This window comes from Coregonus lavaretus, assembly GCF_964263955.1.
Source record: "Coregonus lavaretus genome assembly, chromosome: 30".
In the NCBI taxonomy this organism is placed as follows: Eukaryota; Metazoa; Chordata; class Actinopteri; order Salmoniformes; family Salmonidae; genus Coregonus; species Coregonus lavaretus.
In genome coordinates this window covers 23,456,262-23,477,950 of record NC_140017.1, presented here as the reverse complement: position 1 = coordinate 23,477,950, position 21,689 = coordinate 23,456,262, and the positions used below count along the sequence as shown (strand labels likewise).

General features: G+C 43.8%; 1 protein-coding gene across 1 annotated transcript in view; it reads left to right on the top strand.

The window, feature by feature from the left end:
* The window catches only part of LOC311105408 (nectin-3-like protein), an 80,934-nt gene extending 60,383 nt beyond the window's left edge, over positions 1 to 20,551 (top strand). Inside the window, exons 3-7 of the mRNA XM_084147559.1 lie at positions 12,308 to 12,492; positions 12,820 to 12,934; positions 14,384 to 14,501; positions 14,652 to 14,803; positions 17,422 to 20,551. Of these exons, the coding sequence (XP_084003685.1) occupies positions 12,308 to 12,492; positions 12,820 to 12,934; positions 14,384 to 14,501; positions 14,652 to 14,803; positions 17,422 to 18,083 (1,232 nt within the window). The 3' untranslated portion in view covers positions 18,084 to 20,551. The remainder of the gene's footprint in view (positions 1 to 12,307; positions 12,493 to 12,819; positions 12,935 to 14,383; positions 14,502 to 14,651; positions 14,804 to 17,421) is intronic.
* The last annotated feature ends 1,138 nt before the right edge of the window (positions 20,552 to 21,689 follow it).

Genomic DNA, 21,689 nt, shown 5'->3' with positions numbered 1-21,689 from the left:
ACAACTTCAGAAGAAAAGAATAGCATACTCTGAGTTGTCCTTATGTTAGGCCCTGATCTGGCTATGCCATATGGCTGTGGGCTACACTAGTTAATTTAGCAGACAATATTTGCTTAGAATTTCCGTAGTATTCTTTTATATTATTTTATAGTATGAAGAATACAATTGAACATAGCTGAATAAAATAGAAAGGATATTTTCTCCAAACAATTTGAGGGAGTGCGCGCATGCGGCTATTCTGTGTTTATCGGTTAACAAAGACACAGGTACTCTTATATGCTTAATTTAGAGTTATTTATGTAACTTTAGTTGTGATACAAATGTTGGGCTATATGTTTTGATTTTTAATACATTCTAAGGCTGCATGATGCGACTCTAATGATGATTTGAAAAAAGTTGCATGAAAGGCATGAGCTCTGCTTTGTTTTTTGCGCAGGCTGTACACACTTCATCAGTCTCACATTCACAATTTGACAAGCACTTGATAATGCCTCGAATTTCCCAGCTGCATCCCCTTTGTGTGGCCGTAATGCCCCCTAAAAGAATCCATGCCTTTTGCGGCCAGTGGCCGTTATGCCCTTGGGCTGAATATAATAATTTTAATTCCCTTCTCCCGCTGCGTGCCGAAGCACCTCTCATTCACATGATTGGGTCTTTCTCACAGGCTACAAGTGAAGACAGACACATCGGGGACGCAACTGTGCGCGTCCTTATCCAATTCCGAGGCGCATATTGAAGATATTGGAAGAACTGTCCACATTTAATTTTCGTCTGCCAACAAGATCAGTAGGCCTAACAAACAGCAAAAGCACTAGCCTATGTCAATCTACTATCCCCCATAGTACAAAAGTTGACCTATTTTATTCTGTGCGAGAAATCAATATTCCAAACATAGTCCGGGACAGTTTTGGGATGCGATAGATCCCAAATTAATACAACCACTAGCATAAAAAAACCTGTTTTAAGCAATGAGCCTGACACAACAGATGAGAACGTTTAGCTTAAAATGTTGATAAACTATTAGGCTATTTCTTCACATTATAAGCGCAGCAATGCGCACACGGCAGTAGGCTATAAGCGCAAATGTTGCATTAGCAGGACACCATTTTCAAAAGTGACCACAAATGCGATTATGCATGTAATGCTTTTATTATAAAGGTGCATTTTTATGGTGAAAATTATCTTCCCCAAACTTGAAACTCATGCGCCAGTTAAGCTCTACACCCATTGTAAAGCGAATGAATGTGCTTCATTTTAAGAAGTTATTTGGCCACTTTAGTTGTGATACAAACCGTATCAAAACATATAGGCCTATGGGCTAGGCTACATGAGGTGTGCGACTATGATTTGAAAAAGTCGCCAAAAAAAGCATGCACTGTTTACTGGGTATCAATAAGCTGGGCATCATTCACAAGTGAAAATATATCACATGTGATAGGCTAATATTGTCACCCATCACACTATTCTTGATTTAATCTTGTCTTTACATATACTAAATGATATATGCGTGAAATTTGTTTTGATTTAGAATGGACCATTATCATGCACCTGTCTCGAAACAGGGGCAGCGGAAAAAAAATACATGTCATCTATGCACTTAAATAGCAAATGTAGGACGCTTTTCTCATGGTTCATTTTCATGCCAGCCAGGTTGGCTATACTCTTGTTTTAAAGAGAAGCAATGTGCTTATTTTTAGGATTGTTGAGAAATAAATATAGTAGGCCTAGCATAAATCAATCAAATCAAATTGTAGTAGTCACATACATGTTCTTAGCAGATGTTATTGCGGGTGTAGCGAAATGCTTGTGCTTCTAGCAGTAATATCTAACAAGTAATATCTAACAATTTCACAACATATACCCAATACACACAAATCTAAGTAAGGAATGGAATTAAGAATATATACATACAGTGGGGAGAACAAGTATTTGATACACTGCCGATTTTGCAGGTTTTCCTACTTACAAAGCATGTAGAGGTCTGTAATTTTTATCATAGGTACACTTCAACTGTGAGAGACGGAATCTAAAACAAAAATCCATAAAATCACATTGTATGATTTTTAAGTAATTAATTTGCATTTTATTGCATGACATAAGTATTTGATCACCTACCAACCAGTAAGAATTCCGGCTCTCACAGACGTGTTAGGTTTTCTTTAAGAAGCCCTCCTGTTCTCCACTCATTACCTGTATTAACTGCACCTGTTTGAACTCGTTACCTGTATAAAAGACACCTGTCCACACACTCAATCAAACAGACTCCAACCTCTCCACAATGGCCAAGACCAGAGAGCTGTGTAAGGACATCAGGGATAAAATTGTAGACCTGCACAAGGCTGAGATGGGCTACAGGACAATAGGCAAGCAGCTTGGTGAGAAGGCAACAACTGTTGGCGCAATTATTAGAAAATGGAAGAAGTTCAAGATGACGGTCAATCACCCTTGGTCTGGGGCTCCATGCAAGATCTCACCTCGTGGGGCATCAATGATCATGAGGAAGGTGAGGGATCGGCCCAGAACTACACAGCAGGACCTGGTCAATGACCTGAAGAGAGCTGGGACCACAGTCTCAAAGAAAACCATTATTAACACACTACGCCGTCATGGATTAAAATCCTGCAGCGCACGCAAGGTCCCCCTGCTTAAGCCAGCGCATGTCCAGGCCCGTCTGAAGTTTGCCAATGACCATCTGGATGATCCAGAGGAGGAATGGGATAAGGTCATGTGGTCTGATGAGACAAAAATATAGCTTTTTGGTCTAAACTCCACTCGCCGTGTTTGGAGGAAGAAGAAGGATGAGTACAACCCCAAGAACACCATCCCAACCGTGAAGCATGGAGGTGGAAACATCATTCTTTGGGGATGCTTTTCTGAAAAGGGGACAGGATGACTGCACCGTATTGAGGGGAGGATGGATGGGGCCATGTATCGCGAGATCTTGGCCAACAACCTCCTTCCCTCAGTAAGAGCATTGAAGATGGGTCGTGGCTGGATCTTCCAGCATGACAACGACCCGAAACACACAGCCAGGGCAACTAAGGAGTGGCTCCGTAAGAAGCATCTCAAGGTCCTGGAGTGGCCTAGCCAGTCTCCAGACCTGAACCCAATAAAAAATCTCTGGAGGGAGCTGAAAGTCCGTATTGCCCAGCGACAGCTCCGAAACCTGAAGGATCTGGAGAAGGTCTGTATGGAGGAGTGGGCCAAAATCCCTGCTGCAGTGTGTGCAAACCTGGTCAAGACCTACAGGAAACGTATGATCTCTGTAATTGCAAACAAAGGTTTCTGTACCAAATATTAAGTTCTGCTTTTCTGATGTATCAAATACTTATGTCATGCAATAAAATGCAAATTAATTACTTAAAAATCATACAATGTGATTTTCTGGATTTTTGTTTTAGATTCCGTCTCTCACAGTTGAAGTGTACCTATGATAAAAATTACAGACCTCTACATGCTTTGTAAGTAGGAAAACCTGCAAAATCGGCAGTGTATCAAATACTTGTTCTCCCCACTGTATATGGACAAGCAATGACAGAGCGGCATGGACTAAGATACAGTAGAATATTATAGAATACAGTATATACATATGAGATGAATAATGCAAGATATGTAAACATTATTAAAGTGACAAGTGTTCCATTTCTTAAAGTGGCCAGTGATTTCAATAGGCAGCAGCAGCCTCTAATGTGCTAGTGATGGCTATTTAACAGTCTGATGGCCTTGAGATAGAAGCTGTTTTTCAATCTCTCGGTTCCAGCTTTGATGCACCTGTACTGACCTCGCCTTCTGGATGATAGCGGGGTGAACAGGCAGTGGCTCGGGTAGTTGATGTCCTTGATGATCTTTTTGGCCTTCCTGTGACATCAGGTGCTGTAGGTGTCGTGGAGGGCGGGTAGTTTGCCCCCAGTATTGCGTTTGGAAGACCGCACCACTGGAGAGCCCTGCGGTTGCTGGCGGTGCTGTTGCCGTACCAGGCAGTGATACAGCCCGACAGGATGCTCTCAATTGTGCATCTGTAAAGGTTTGTGGGTTTTAGGTGCCAAGCCACATTTCTTCAGCCTCCTGAGGTTGAAGAGGCTCTGTTGCGCCTTCTTCACCACACTGTCTGCGTGGGTGGACCATTTCAGTTTGTCAGTGATGTGTACGCCAAGGAACTTGAAGCTTTCCACCTTCTCCACTGTGGTCCCGTCGATGTGGATAGGGGGGTGCACCCTCTGCTGTTTCCTGAAGTCCACGATTATCTCCTTTGTTTTGTTGATGTTGAGTGAGAGGTTATTTTCCTGGCACCACACTCCCAGAGCCCTCACCTCCTCCCTGTAGGCTGTCTCATCATTGTTGGTAATCAAGCCTACTACTTTTGTGTCGTCTGCAAACTTGATGATTGAGTTGGAGGCGTGCTTGGCCACGCAGTCATGGGTGAACAGGGAGTACAGGAGGGGGCTGAGCACGCACCCTTGTGGGGCCCCAGTGTTGAGGATCAGCGAAGTAGAGATGTTGTTTCCTACCTTCACCACCTGGGGGTGGCCTGTCAGGAAGTCCAGGACCCAGTTGCACAAGGCGGGATTCAGACCCAGGGCCTCGAGCTTAATGATGAGCTTGGAGGGTACTATGGTGTTGAATGCTGAGCTATAGTCAATGAACAGCATTCTTACATAGGTATTCCTCTTGTACAGATGGGATAGGACAGTGTGCAGTGTGATGGCGATTGCATCATCTGTGGATCTATTGGGGCGGTAAGCAAATTGAAGTGGGTCTAGGGTGACAGGTAAGGTAGAGGTGAAATTATCCTTGACTAGTCTCTCAAAGCACTTCATGATGACAGAGGTGAGTGGTACGGGACGAAAGTCATTTAGTTCAGTTACCTTTGCGTTCTTGGGTACAGGAACAATGGTGGCCATCTTGAAGCATGTGGGGACAGCAGACTGGGATTGGGAGAGATTGAATATGTCCGTAAACACACCAGCCAGCTGGTCTGCACATGCTCTGAAGACGCGGCTAGGGATGCCGTCTGGGCCGGCAGCCTTGCGGGGGTTAACATGCTTAAATGTCTTACTCACGTTGGCCACGGAGAAGGAGAGCCCACAGTCCTTGGTAAAGGGCTGTGTCGGTGGCACTGTCTTATCCTCAAAGCGGGCGAAGTAGGTGTCTAGCTTGTCCGGAAGCGAGACGTCGGTGTCGGCGACGTGGCTGGTTTTCCTTTTGTAGTCCGTGATTGTCTGTAGACCCTGCCACATACAGTGGGGGAAAAAAGTATTTAGTCAGCCACCAATTGTGCAAGTTCTCCCACTTAAAAAGATGAGAGAGGCCTGTACTTTTCATCATAGGTACACGTCAACTATGACAGACAAAATGAGAAAAAAAATCCAGATATTCACATTGTAGGATTTTTAATGAATTAATTTGCTAATTATGGTGGAAAATAAGTATTTGGTCAATAACAAAAGTTTCTCAATACTTTGTTATATACCCTTTGTTGGCAATGACACAGGTCAAATGTTTTTTGTAAGTCTTCACAAGGTTTTCACACACTGTTGCTGGTATTTTGGCCCATTCCTTCATGCAGATCTCCTCTAGAGCAGTGATGTTTTGGGGCTGTCGCTGGGCAACACAGACTTTCAACTCCCTCCAAAGATGTTCTATGGAGTTGAGATCTGGAGACTGGCTAGGCCACTCCAGGACCATGAAATGCTTCTTACGAAGCCACTCCTTTGTTGCCCGGGCGGTGTGTTTGGGATCATTGTCATGCTGAAAGACCCAGCCACGTTTCATCTTCAATGCCCTTGCTGATGGAAGGAGGTTTTCACTCAAAATCTCACGATACATGGCCCCATTCATTCTTTCCTTTACACTGATCAGTCGTCCTGGTCCCTTTGCAGAAAAACAGCCCCAAAGCATGATGTTTCCACCCCCATGCTTCACAGTAGGTATGGTGTTCTTTGGATGCAACTCAGCATTCTTTGTCCTCCAAACACGACGAGTTGAGTTTTTACCAAAAAGTTCTATTTTGGTTTCATCTGACCATATGACATTCTCCCAATCCTCTTCTGGATCATCCAAATGCACTCTAGCAAACTTCAGACGGGCCTGGACATGTACTGGCTTAAGCAGGGGGACACGTCTGGCACTGCAGGATTTGAGTCCCTGGCGGCGTAGTGTGTTACTGATGGTAGGCTTTGTTACTTTGGTCCCAGCTCTCTGCAGGTCATTCACTAGGTCCCCCCGTGTGGTTCTGGGATTTTTGCTCACCGTTCTTGTGATCATTTCAAATCAAATCAAATCAAATTTTATTGGTCACATGCGCCGAATACAACAGGTGCAGACATTACAGTGAAATGCTTACTTACAGCCCTTAACCAACAGTGCATTTATTTTAAACAAAAAAGTAAGAATAAAACAACAACAAAAAAGTGTTGAGAAAAAAAGAGCAGAAGTAAAATAAAGTGACAGTAGGGAGGCTATATATACAGTAAAATAAAGTGACAGTAGGGAGGCTATATATACAGGGGGGTACCGTTGCATAGTCAATGTGCGGGGGCACCGGCTAGTTGAGGTAGTTGAGGTAATATGTACATGTGGGTAGAGTTAAAGTGACTATGCATAAATACTTAACAGAGTAGCAGCAGCGTAAAAAGGATGGGGTGGGGGGGCAGTGCAAATAGTCCGGGTAGCCATGATTAGCTGTTCAGGAGTCTTATGGCTTGGGGGTAGAAGCTGTTGAGAAGTCTTTTGGACCTAGACTTGGCACTCCGGTACCGCTTGCCGTGCGGTAGCAGAGAGAACAGTCTATGACTAGGGTGGCTGGAGTCTTTGACAATTTTGAGGGCCTTCCTCTGACACCGCCTGGTATAGAGGTCCTGGATGGCAGGGAGCTTTGCCCCAGTGATGTACTGGGCCGTACGCACTACCCTCTCATTTTGACCCCACGGGGTGAGATCTTGCGTGGAGCCCCAGATCGAGGGAGATTATCAGTGGTCTTGTATGTCTTCCATTTCCTAATAATTGCTCCCACAGTTGATTTCTTCAAACCAAGCTGCTTACCTATTGCAGATTCAGTCTTCCCAGCCTGGTGCAGGTCTACAATTTTGTTTCTGGTGTCCTTTGACAGCTCTTTGGTCTTGGCCATAGTGGAGTTTGGAGTGTGACTGTTTAAGGTTGTGGACATGTGTCTTTTATACTGATAACAAATTCAAACAGGTGTCATTAATACAGGTAACGAGTGGAGGACAGAGGAGCCTCTTAAAGAAGAAGTTACAGGTCTGTGAGAGCCAGAAATCTTGCTTGTTTGTAGGTGACCAAATACTTGTTTTCCACCATCATTTGCAAATAAATTCATTAAAAATCCTACAATGTGATTTTCTGGATTTTCTTTTCTCCATTTGTCTGTCATAGTTGACGTGTACCTATGATGAAAATTACAGGCCTCTCTCATCTTTTTAAGTGGGAGAACTTGCACAATTGGTGGCTGACTAAATACTTTTTTTCCCCACTGTACGTCTCGTGTCTGAACCGTTGAATTGCGTCTCCACTTTGTCTCTATACTGATGTTTTGCAAGTTTAATTTCCTTTCGGAGTGAGTTGCTACACTGTTTGTATTCTGCCATATTCCCAGTCACCTTGCCATGGTTAAATGCGGTGGTTCGCGCTTTCAGTTTTGCGCAAATGCTGTCATCTATCCACAGTTTCTGGTTAGGGTAGGTTTTAATAGTCACAGTTGGCACAACATCTCCTATACACTTCCTGATAATCTCAGTCACCGTTTCAGTGTATTCGTCAAAATTATTTTCGTAAGCTACCCGGAACATATCCCAGTCCGCGTGATCAAAACAATCTTGAAGCGTGTATTTCGATTGGTCAGACCAGCATTGAATAGTCCTTAGCACGGGTACTTCCTGTTTGAGTTTCTGCCTATAGGAAGGGAGGAGCAAAATGGAGTCGTTGGTCAGATTTGCCGAAAGGAGGGCAGGGGAGGCCTTATAACCATCCCGGAAGTTTGAATAGCAATGGTCGAGGATGTTAGCATCCCGAGTACAACAGTCGATATGTTGATAGAACTGCAGCCTATAGAAAGCTGATGGGATCCTCTTCTTTCTAATAGAGGCCATCACACTGTTTTCTCACGCAAAGTGTTTGATTAGATTTTTGAAAACATTAGAATTGATGTCAGAGTGATTAGAGGGACAATAGAGTGCTGAGTACCAGGCAGTTATCAAGTTTGGTAGGCTACTAATGACTATCAGCAGCATTAGAACATGGAGAAGCATAATTACCGTGACTAAACAGTCACATGGAATTTGATTACCATCATGACTCGTGACCGCCGGTGTGGCGGTAATACGGTCACCGTAACAGCCCTAGTGGCAACACATACATTCTAAGTGATTCCAATGGCTCTTTCTCCATTCTGATTGATTGTTTTATACTGTTCAAATATTTTTTTAGCATTTCCATACATTTCAGCATTTCCTGTACTCATTTGAGATCATTTCCATGCTGCCACGTAGGGCTGCACAATATGGGCAAACAATCTAGGCCTTATTTTAAACCAAATGTTGCAATTTGACTTGGGTGAACTGTTGGAATCATGGAAATACAATGATTATTCTAATTCTATAGTTAGAATATAATAGTGGGCACTTTGAATAGAGTGTTGTTTGACATGACAACGTATGGAAATGCCAGGGAGGTGTTATTGTGACAGTGTAGGAACCAAAGTTTTTATAAGTGTTTCCTAGGGGACCCTATAATCTTTGGCAACATTCAATGTTTTCTCTTAGCTACTTCATGCAGCCCAAAGTGGGTGGCAAAATTTTTTGCATGTCCCCCTGATTTGGTTACAGCTACTTCAAGTAGCTAACATATTCATGCTTCGCGTATTCCTCCACTAATATTATCAGGCTGTATAGCTAATTACATTTGTTCTGACTCAGTACATTTATTAGCTAGCTAGCTTTTAGGCCCAACTTGCTAAGAAAAGACAAACTAGCTATTTGCAGATGTAATAAACACAGTCTAATAGTGTAATTATAGAACACTAGTGGATTTATATCAAGAAGCAAAGTGAAAACAGCATCGTTGTCATCAACATTGTTGCATGTGCTGCATTGACTATGTAGACTGAAGGCAAGTGTCTGTCTCATGTTCGAGGAACAACAAATGCGCTCCTTGAGTGACAGGGGGCGGGGCTTGGTCTGTGTGGAAAGTGGCATTAAGCGAGAGAGGAGAGAGATGACTCAAGTAGTGAAGTAAACTATAAAAATGGATGTTACACACAGCGTATCACATTTAACAAACCAAACATTCAAATACTATTATAGAAGGTAAAGTAAAAACCCAAACCGGTCCGTGCATCAATACCGGTATATTGTAAAATACGGTATACCGCCCAGCCCTAGGCGCTCATCAGAGCCTAGCGGAGCCGGGCAATGGGACGGGGCCAACACGGCTCCCACTGCCTGCTCTCTGCCTGTCTGACGGAAAGTCATTATCCTCTGCACTCAACGAGATAAATCTGACCCACCTCCCTCCCCGACAGCCTCTCCGAATTAGCACCTCCCCAACATTTTGTTACACTGGAGGGAAGGGGATAGGGGTGTGGGCTATGGGGTCCCGGGATGCCCCCCTAACACAACAGAGCTACTGTGCGTGCTCAGTCAGTGGGGTGGGGGGGGGGGGGGGGGTGACATTTAGATGAGGGTGGGGGGCACATTGTGAGCTGGTTGACTGAGTCGGCTACCTGATGCCCGGGCGTAGGAGACACAAGTATATTTTTAGAAGAGGGAGTCTCTGGGGTGTTGTTCCACTGTGAGGAGGGGTATGGCAGATGTCTGGGGGCGATGGCCTTGTCTGGTGGATGTATGTGTGTGTGTGTGTGTGCCACACTGTCACTGTAACAGGAAGTCCAGCAGCTGTTAGTGCCCTGCCCTCTGTGGGGAGAGGAGGCAGAGAAGGGTACCACAGACAGAGAGAGAGAGGGGGAAGGAGAAATGGACATGGCAAAGAGAGAGCAGGGTGGGGGTGGTTCAGTAGCCTGACAACTCACACTAAATTCTTCTGCTGCTCTGTCGTTCGCTACATACTTTAGTCTGAGGCTGCCGTCATTGAAGTTGTTTGTTGTGATGAGGGGCACAAGGGGCGTTGTACAAAACAAAGTCGTCTCTAACCAATCGGAGTATCAAAGCCAATGGCAATTTTTCAAACCACCGCTTTACCCACGTGTGTTCTGGCTCTGGCCCAACCCATTGGTTTCTGGACAAATCAGACTGCCCCAAATGTGTTCGCATTCAGTGAAGGGTTGAGGAGATGCTCAGATACAGACTCATTGCAGAGAAGAAACTAAGGTCAGAGGGCGTGGCATAGTGTTTGGTTGCCAGGCAAGAGATTCAGATGAGTAATGATGGAAAGCAAGGCAGCATGGCTGCTTCCTGAATCATAGATTTAACCGCTAGAGCCAATTTGTGAAGTGATTGCTTTCCAGCCTCTCTCCCTCTCTCTCTCCTACCTTCTCCTGTGGAATTGCGCTATTGCAATTTCACAAATACATAACATGTGCAGCATCAAATTAGCAAAACATTTAATTGCACAATATCCAAACAGGTTGTTGCATGGAAGCCTTTAGTCTAGAGTATTTACTTCACACAAAGTCGCCATAAATTCAAAGCGCACACATAATTGACACTGCCGGACTGCACACGCGACCAGAATGCAGTTAATAAACCCTACAAGAAACGACTAAAGTATAGACTATAAAAGAACGTGTCTCTTTGAGCGGTCATTGTGACTCTTCAGACAGTCACAAATTTGATAGGCCTATGCACAATTCACTATATAGGCATCTCTGTCACAGATATAAAGTCTATTAACAATTCAGAGAGGAATGAGGAAAATTTTATCTTCTCCTGTCCTAGAGCCTAGGCTATTGAGGAACATGATAACGCTCTGAATTTATGAACGGCCTGTTTCGCAATTCACAACAATGTCTTTGGCGATCAAAGATAGTTACTCTATCATTACTAAATATCAGTTTAATTTGCTCTTATTTGGAGAGAACCTTGGCATAGTGACCATATCTTGGTTTTAAACGCTTTAATTGGGCACTTCCGGTATTTCCCTGGACTCTCAGGATAAATATGAATTTTTCCCGGTATTGAAACTTTCGGGAAAATATTCATCCCTAGTGAAAACCCTACTGGCTGTCAGCGTTGACAGTTGGTGATTATGAGAGGTGTCTTATATTTAGGATGATGTCTGTCGGTGCCCTAGAACCGTTAAAGTAGTGCTCTGTGGAACAGGTAGAGTGCTGTGTTACAGCGGTCACTTTCCTTTCACATGGATCTGTTTATGCTGCTCTATTGAGAGAAATCTGTGTCACGACTGATGTCTCAACCCACAGTAACTCAGAGTCCTCATAGGAAGCCAGTGTAACATAACCCTAGCTCTAAAGCACTGAATAGAAGCACACATTAACAGCAACTCAACTCCCCAGCTCAGGACAGGACACAACACAATGAAACACAGACACACACAACAGCACTGAGTATTATGTCTGACATTGCTCTGTGTTAAACTGTTTTTCCAAGTCATTATGAACCATATTAGCAAGCCATGAGTAGTACGAGCAGTTTGAAAGTACAGCATTTACAACACCAAATCCATTGTTTTGATTTAGGAGGAAGGGAATATAGTTCAAACAGCTTCATGGAGATGCTCCAAAAGTCACTCTAATAGAAATGTCTTGGTCGATGCTGCATAATAATATTCCTTTCACAAACACACAAACATCTCTCACAGACATCTCCAGCACAATAACAATAAAAATAGTTGAGTTCCCTCCAAAGTGCTCCTATAGTATCAGATTGCTTGGCTCATACATTTTTAATAGATATCTGTGAAATGCAGGAAATCAATCTACTGCGTCTGGCAGCAGTGTGTGAGTGTACCGTGGCCACTTCCTCCTGTATGTCCATCTCTCCATCCCTGTTTTATGATGCACATTATTTATTCATCTTCATATACAAAATATCAATACTCATTTTGTAATCTATTCTCCATTCTGTTTTGTCATCTCTCTGCATGCCCCTTTTCTCTCTCTCTCTTGTTTTCTTTCTCTCCGTCTGTCTCTCTGTCTCCCCCTTTTTCTCTCTCTCTCTCTTGTTTTCTTTCTCTCCTTCTGTCTCTCTGTCTCCCCCTTTTCCTCTCTCTCTTTCTCGTAATTTATTTTTATTTTGTGTGTATGTATATTGTCTATGCTGCGAAATGAATTGCATCATTGAGAACATTATAGTTTTCTAATCTGTCTCTCCCCTAGTGGAGCCCAAGGTCTACGTCTCCGCCGGCTCTACGGCCCTGGTGGATGGTGGTAATGAGTCGGTGGCGGCCACCTGCATAGCGGAGCGCGGCCGGCCTGCAGCCGAGGTGTCATGGGAGACTGAGCTGTTTGGCCACTCTGTGGTCCAGACGCAGGACGAGCCCAACGGCACCTCCACCACCCAGGTACAAACAGAAAAGAGCTACTGCTTTGACCACACACCACAGTACCGACATACTGTGTTCCAAATGGCAACCTATTCCCTATATAGTGCACTACTTTTGACTAAGACCAGTTTTGGTCAGTTTTGCCCTTGGGCTCTAGTCAAAAGTATTGCCAAATATATAGGGAATAGCGTGCCATTTGGGACACAGCCATAGTCTCTCACACAATCACCCTCCTCATGGAGTAAATATATAGATCATGAAGCAGGCATGCAGAGCTCACACTAACACTATTTAAACATGCTTAAATATTTACACGTCTAACAAAATGTCGCCTCCACCACCCAGGTGCTCTATGTGTTGGAGCCACGGAGACACTCCCAGGGCCACACCCTCACCTGTGTGGTGCGCCACCCGGCCCTGCAGACTGAGTTCAGGATACCCTACGTGCTCAATGTGCAGTGTGAGTGTTGGGGGGGAATCAGGCGGACAGGACAGCAAAGCAGTAGGGTCATTGAAACAACTAGATCACCTTTTTCATGATTTACTACATAGAGCTGAGTGCCACCATGACAAGGAGAGGGGTAGCAAGCTATCTTTGTGTTCTGTTTGAGGGGAGTATCTGTGCTGATAGGTGGGCTTTATGGTAGATGATTTGTCTTGTCTCAGTTGTCTGCCAGAGACAGCTGCTGCTCATGTTGTTTCAGCATGCGCTCTCTGACTACATAAAGATTTAGACAACTGCCACATGGATCAGTGAAGGGCTGCTTTCTGTATTTGATCTATAACCTATCATGTTGATAGCCTGATTTACAGTGCAGTATGCACATAGACCGGACCGACTCCCTGTCTTCCCTCTTTTGCTCATAAGAGAGCCATTAAGGAGTCATCTTCCTTTTATAATCATTGATGCATGGTTCCTTGGCAAGCTGAACTGGTGAATAGTGGGTAGTATCTGTCTGGACTATGTGAGTGCAGGCTAATGAAGGCGTTTTATGAAATATTGATCAAGCCTCAGCAGTAGCAGCAGCAGCAGGGGGAAGAGAGGTGGGGGCAGAAGGGTAGAGATGCAGAAAGCCGAGTTTAGGAAGAGAAAGGCTTTGGAGCTCAATAAATCATGTCAAATGCAGAGGCAGGGGATTTTAAGTGCCAAAGAAGCACAATTTCACCACGAACAGAGTGCAAAGGTCAACATGACGAACTGATAACGTCTTGTTCCCTGCCCGGCCGTGTACTGTAATACGTTTTGCCTGCTCACTCTCCAGAGAAATGAAAAGGGGGAAATTGGATACCAGAGTCATTGTTTACTACATTTATTACAGTACAGTCAGTGGTATCTGTAATACCTCTGGTAGGCTTCTCTTTGTTCTGTTTGTGTCTGGTGGTGAGCTGCTGGAGTGGATTATTACCCCTACATTTTTTCGCCCAGACCTGTCTGATGTAGCCTCTCATTCTCTCGCTGTCTCGCTCTCTGTCTCTCTCTCTCTCTCTCTGTATCTCTCTCATGTTTGTTTTCTAGGCTTCATACAGCCAACAAAACCTCTATGCAGTAGAATCCTTTGCCTGCTTTTTCATTTTGATTATCCCTTGTTTTCTTCTTATATTGCTTGCTTTTTCACCCTGGGGGGAAAGCTCATTTGTCATCACTATACTGCTAGGGGTCACATTGGCTATTGTGTACAATGCACACTAGGACATTTTCTTTTTTAAATGAATCTCCTGTTTTGTGTTATTAAATGATCCTGATCATAGTGTATCTTGTACAATAGGCCTACATTACAAAGTAGATACACTACAGTAAGTAACTAATAATAATAATAAATAAATCAATAATAATCATAAATAATTATAATAGGATTGTAGAATAAAGAATCAAAGCATTATTTTAATAGATATTGTGCTTCTTTTCCAGTTGCTCCTGAGGTGACGGTGGTGGGGTATGACCAGAACTGGTTTGTTGGTCAAGAGAATGTGAAGCTGGACTGTGGAGCCAAAGCAAACCCACCTGCCCACCACTTCTCCTGGACCAGGTCAGGATCCTCTAGCTAGCAGCTTACCCACCCACTACACCCCACAACATGCTAGACACTGGCCGCGTCACTACTGTGATCATTTCTAGCTAGTAATATACAGATAATGTTTGTATCCCTGTGTTTATATATGATATCCTTTCTTAAAAGGTTGGATGGGCCGATGCCTGACGGTGTGGATATAGTGAACAACACTTTTAGTTTCACTCGTCCTCTGGAGAGAAATGACTCTGGACTGTACAGGTGTGAGGTGTCCAATGACATCGGTCCACGCAGTCAGGACGTTCACGTCTGGATACAAGGTGAGAGAGTATGGCCTTGGTTAAACGCTTCAAGCAGAGTTCTCCCACCATCAGACAAAGCAGTGCCTGTCTCCATTTGCACACATTCCAGACACCAGAGGAGAAAAGAGCAGCATAAACACACCGTATCCACACCAAAGGTTCAAACTGTTGTGGTTATGGCAACATTAGATATCTGTGATAAGAGAGAGTGTTTCACCATGTTTGTTTTTGGGAACACAGTATGCACTAATATGCAACAATATGCCTGCTTGTCAATGGGAGCACAGTGTGCAGACATTTTGCCCTTTTTTGTTTCTCTTGTTTGTTGTCCAAGGTCATTTGTCAGGGTTGGACACAATGAATAACACACAGATACAGTAACAGACACTAGTATGTTCCCTCCCCATAAAATAGGATGTGTGCTCCATGCTCTGCTGTAAGAGCTGCATGCTGTTTCCGTTCACTCATCAAGAGATTACTAATTATATTTAATTTAATTTAATACACATGAATTAATGACTGAGTCGCTAAACAGAGGATTTCCCCCCCCCAAAGCTTTCTAAACATTTTTTTTCTAAATTAGGCCTCACTTGGCTACGGTACTGGGCTGTTCTGATGCAAGCGAACACTGCTTGGAGAACACACGGCCAGCAGCTTCCTCCTCTCCTCTCCTCTCCTCTCCTCTCCTCTCCTCTCCTCTCCTCTCCTCTCCTCTCCTCTCCTCTCCTCTCCTCTCCTCTCCTCTCCTCTCCTCTCCTCTCCTCTCCTCTCCTCTCCTCTCCTCTCCTCTCCTCTCCTCTCCTCTCCTCTCCTCTCCTCTCCTCTCCTCTCCTTGCTTTACATGTTTGGCTCCTCTATTATTCTTTAGGTATGGAGCATGAGAACTGTGCTCCCCATTTCCCCCTTTCTTCTAATCTATATCCAAACATAATGACTGCTACTCTTGGACACATTCTTCCCCGCCACACGATCTCTCTGGTTTCTCACTGAGAGGAGAGCGGGAGAGCAGGCTGGAGGAGCCTCAAACTAAAGCAGGCGGTCACGCTCCATCTGTGAGTAGGCCTGGTTTGGACTGGAGTCCCGCTCGCTGGAAAACTAAGAGTGTGCCCCAAATTATACCCTATTCCCTATATAGTGCACTACTTTTGACCAGAGCGGGCAATGGAGGGTATATATTGTGCCTATTGGAGCCTATATTGTCCCCTGGGACTCAGTGCTCCCCATCATACACCATGTCCCTCTCTAGCTACCAGGATGAGATGGCGCTGCAGTGGATAGCTGCCGTCTTACGGGCTCCTGACCAATTCTGCTATTTTATGTGTTTTTTAAAGCTGATGTTAACTTTTACATAATATTTCCGCAATCATTTCCTATGACCTCGTATCCATGCACATCGACTCGGTACTGGTACCCCGTGTATATAGCCAAGTTATCGTTACTCATTGTGTATTTATTCCTTGTGTTATTATTTTTCTGTTATCTATTTTTCTCTCTGCATTGTTGGGAAGTAAGCATTTCATTGTTAGTCTACATCTGTTGTTTACGACGCATGTGACAAATAACATTTGATTTGATATGAGGAGATCCAGCCGGGGAGGTTGGGGGTGGTGGTCTTAAGGCTAAGGAGGAGGGGTTGTATATCAGCTCACTGACCTTGAGCTGCCTGTACTCTCCCCTTCACATTATGACCGGTCCCTTAGTCACTGCTTTATAGTTGCAGGTTAGTTAGATTCTCACTCAGTCAGGTAAATTGCAGCCAGGATGTAATTAGCTGAAGGCTATGCTTCCTGCCATCCTGTTTGCATTTGATCAGTCGTAGCTTAGACTCCAGTGTTAAGTGAAGATACAAAGCAGTCCTAATGCAGCTTTTAGTGCTTCTTTGTAGTCAGGCTCTTGATGTCTCTAGAGATACAGGGTCAGGCTGCTTTTTGTCCTGAAGGGAGGTCAATATTCAGACACAGTAATCCTCTCTCTGTCTCTGTCTTTCTCTGTGTCACTGTCTCTCTGTGTGTCTCTCTCTGTCTCTGTGTCTCTCTTGTCTGGCTCTGGCTCTGGGTGTCATCACAGTCACTAGCCACTGAAGGACGAATCAGATGCAGGAACCTCACATCGATCACACACTGTTTCATCTTTTCACATGACTTCCCCTTTTTCTCTTGACTTTCCACCAGAGCCAATCACTCCTTTACAGAGCCCAGAGCCTTTGGTGTTTGTCCAGACACTACTTATTTCATTAATATGCTCTTTGAAAACAACAGTGTTAGAATTTCAATTAAGACTAAAGCTTTTTTGTGAACTGTCATTTTCTAAATGTCATTTTCACAGGTTATAAGCATTTGTTTATTTTATTTGTTTATTTTATTTGTTCTGTATTCAGTGATTATACTGTGTCACCAATCAGATTCATACTAAAAAACATTGATTCCTTTAACTGACATTGAAATGTTTTTTTTATTCTCTGTCATGACATTCCCTCCCTCCATAAATCCTCATCTCTGCCCCCCCCCCCCCCTCTCTCTCTCTCTCTCTCTCTCTCTCTCTCTCTCTCTCTCTCTCTCTCTCTCTCTCTCTCTCTCTCTCTCTCTCTCTCTCTCTCTCTCACACACACACACACCCATCCTCTATCCATCCGTCAGATCCTCCCCCCACCACGGCACCAGTCCCCACCACCTCTACTCCCCTCTTCCTGGACACCAGTGACACCAGCACGGCTCCCAACAAGCGACGAGGAGCGAGCGGCCACTTCACCTCCCCCACCCTGGCCTCCCTGTCAGACAGCAGCCTGGGTACCATAGTGGGCGGGGCCGTGGGCGGGGTCCTGCTCCTAGTGCTGCTGCTGATCCTGGGCGGAGCCTGCTTCATGCGCCAACGGAGGACCTTCAGGGGGGACTACTACACCAAGCAGTACCTGGGCCCCTCCGACATGCAGAAGGAGTCCCAGCTGGACGTGCTCCAGCCACACGAGCTGCAGGAGGTCTACGGGGACGGGCAGAACTCTACCTGCAAGGAGCTGAAACCCAAGCCGGGAGGGGACATCATTTACCCCAACGACTACCCCAACGACATCAAGGACAGGGAGGACTGGGGCGACGGCCACAGGGGCCTCCGGGAGGGCAGCTACCAACCTGCTGAGAACCACAACAACATCCACCACCCCAGAGGGCTGCCTGTTCAAACCCCCACAGTGACCAACGGCTCCCCCTACCTGCCGGAGGACTGCTATGACAATGGCACAGACAGCGAATATGTGTCCCACATGGATGGGTCTGTGATCTCACGCAGGGAGTGGTATGTCTGAGAGCTACAGGGGAGCTGGAAAATACCTTTTGGCTCAAAGTGACTCAGTGAGACAATAATTTAACAGGTGTTGAAATAGATATATTATAGAGAATTTATATCAATTCAATAAACAGACTCTTCTACACAAGAATGAACATTCCCGGCTGATTTTTGTGCTCTGACTCTAACCACTGACCCCAAGAACTTCTATATGACTTCCATATGGTGTATGTTATAACGTCGTGGTATCTCAACAGATGATTGCAGGCTGGAAATGGCAGTAATCTGCTGTCATTATCCGCTTAACTTTAGAACTAGTGTTCATTTGGCAAGGGTTTCTTTGTACTACGTTGTTTCAACAGATGTGAGCGGTTCACATTGTGTCGTTCTGCTTTTATGTATGTAAACACCTGTCTTACGTCATGAGTCTGGCATTTCAGCCCTCATTAGTGAAATATTTCTATCCCTTTTTAACATTCTGAACTATGTGCCCATATGTTGCATCAATTCAAACCCCTCATATTCAATGACGACACCAAAACAAATTACACTTTATTGCTTGCCTGTAATCATATGACTTTTTCATAAAGGTTACATTCTGATTGCTTCTTGCTGTTGAGAGCACCTAAATCAGATTGTTATATTTTAGTTTTCAAACTGTTATACAGATGTGAAAGGGAAAAGGATTCAACAATGTGACAAAAAGGGAGCAATTTGCCAAGTTTAGTGTTCTAGATGACGATAGAACATATCCACATGTTGATGTGAGCATGATGTACAGTGATACTGTCAGGACTATGGGACATGATATGACTCAGGCACATCGGAGGAATACATCTCAAGGTTTGCATCTATTTAGGACAGAGTATTGCACATGTTCTTTAGCATTGGTGGAACATTCTAGGTTGTGTCCCAAATGGCAGCCTATTCCCTATACACTCAGTGACCAGTTTATTAGGTACCCCCATCTAATCCTGACTGCCTTTAGCACGATGCGATAGGAACTGGGATTCGTCGTACCAGGCAATTTTTTTCCAGTTGTCCAGTGTTGGTGACCGCTTCTTCTTGTTTTTAGCTGATAGGCGTGGAACCCAGTGTGTGTCAGTATGTTCTGTGATGGATTTTTTCTAGTACACAACCAGGCACCATGACATGGGCCCTGGTCAAAAGTAGTGCACTATATAGGGAATAGCGTGCCATTTGGGACACAGTCCATGACATGATGTTATAGTTACTAAAGGGTTGACGTCACATGTGATCTCATCTCCATTAGCTTGTATTGACCTTGCATTTCCTGTTCCTGCTCAGCCGGCAGCTTCCTTCTACCTGAGAAACTAAAGTATCAAAGTGACCTCTCTAAAGCCTCGCCATTAAAGGAAAGAGATCTCTTCAGTCTACGGGTCGGGGGGAGGGGAGCATATATATATACACTGACTGTTGGAGGAGTGGGTTATAGAGGGGGTCATCTCCCTGTGGCATTTCAAGATGAGGCTTGGTTTTAGCCTGAGGTTTCTTTGTTTCTTCTTCTGGGGTTTTGCAGATTGAAGGCAAACTCTTTTTAATATGATCCTTCTTTTTTTGGCTCCCAACCCTTTGATGGTTTATAAAACACTTGTGAATCACACTCCACATGCTGCCTAGGTCACTCCAGCCCTGCCATGTTCAAAGCCCAGACCTCACCTCAAAGTTTCAGCTTTTTAATTAACTTCTCTTCCCTGGATGGACTTGTCGAATGTTTGACCTCAGTGATGTGTAGAGCATCTGTGTATGCAAGCACACTCATGTGTTTTTATCTGTTTGATTCAAGGCTTCCAGCGTGTGCCTGACTAAAATGGACAAAGCCCCTCGGTGAAAACTTTTCTTAGCTTAGCTACTGCTCAGACATCCACCCAGGGGTTGTGGGCACATAGGCTAGATACAATGCAGGGATACATTCTCATGTCTTTGACTGTTTGTCTGTACACACAATATGAGGTTAGCTTGGTCTTACTCCCTGTTTTGAACATTTGTCCAAATACAGGCTGGTCTTTGACATGTAATTTCATTGGGAGTGGAAGAAAGTGATTGAATGTTTACTGAAATTCTTTTTCTTTTTCTTTGGCAAAGCTTTTGTTTTCAAGTTGACCTTTTTTGGAATGGAAAGAGATTAAGTTATTGTTGTGCCTATACTGCCTTCATTTCATTTGAATCCTTTATGGTTTATTATTCTGCTTATGTATAAATGTTCATGGTTTTTATGTGTGATGATTAATGTGTTGATTTAAGTCCTGAAGGCCTCTGGAGAGAAAGGTTGGTGCCTTTTTATGTCTTTCTTTTTAATATTTAATATTTTGTTTCTTGTTTTTAGACCAGCGCAGTTGACTTAAGGTGAATTGTTTAGCCTTATACACACAGACTCTTGTAGCAGCTCAAGTTACAATGTACCTGAAAATTGTATTTAACTGGAAAATTACATGGGCAGTACTTTGTTAGTACTAAGCAGGCCAGAATCATAGTCAATATTATTGTTTTGTAAATATGCTGGCTTTTTTTATTCTTTATTAAAAAAACAAATGCTTTGTATTTTTTTTGTCTGAAATTGTCACAGCGCATTAGATTATTTTAAACTCATTTCAAATACGAACACTAGTCTGTTTGTACTGGGGAGTTTTCCTCTGGCTTCATTTTACAAGATATTAGTTCTCAAAAGTTTGACTAATTATTTTGTTGCCATTGTGCTATTAATTGGTTTGTCATAAATCACATTGGAAACAAGGGATAGATAATTATTTTCTCTGTTTGTAATAAGAGTATCTTATCTGAATCATACTGAACTGTGTTGTCTCATAGGTCTCTGTTGCAGTGATAGTCGGCAATATCTTATTTAACCTCAAATGACATATCAGGAACAAACAAGCTTTATGGGTATATATACAGTGAGGGAAAAAAGTATTTGATCCCCTGCTGATTTTGAACGTTTGCCCACTGACAAAGAAATGATCAGTCTATGATTTTAATGGTAGGTTTATTTGAACAGTGAGAGACAGAATAACAACAACAAAATCCAGAAAAACGCATGTCAAAAATTTTATACATTGATTTGCATTTTAATGAGGGAAATAAGTATTTGACCCCCTCTCAATCAGAAAGATTTCTGACTCCCAGGTGTCTTTTATACAGGTAACGAGCTGAGATTAGGAGCACACTCTTAAAGGGAGTGCTCCTAATCTCAGTTTGTTACCTGTATAAAAGACACCTGTCCACAGAAGCAATCAATCAATCAGATTCCAAACTCTCCACCATGGCCAAGACCAAAGAGCTCTCCAAGGATGTCAGGGACAAGATTGTAGACCTACACAAGGCTGGAATGGGCTACAAGACCATCGGCAAGCAGCTTGGTGAGAAGGTGACAACAGTTGGTGCGATTATTCGCAAATGGAAGAAACAAAAAATAACTGTCAATCTCACTCGTCCTGGGGCTCCATGCAAGATCTCACCTCGTAGAGTTGCAATGATCATGAGAACGGTGAGGAATCAGCCCAGAACTACACGGGAGGATCTTGTCAATGATCTCAAGGCAGCTGGGACCATAGTCACCAAGAAAACAATTGGTAACACACTACGCTGTGAAGAACTGAAATACTGC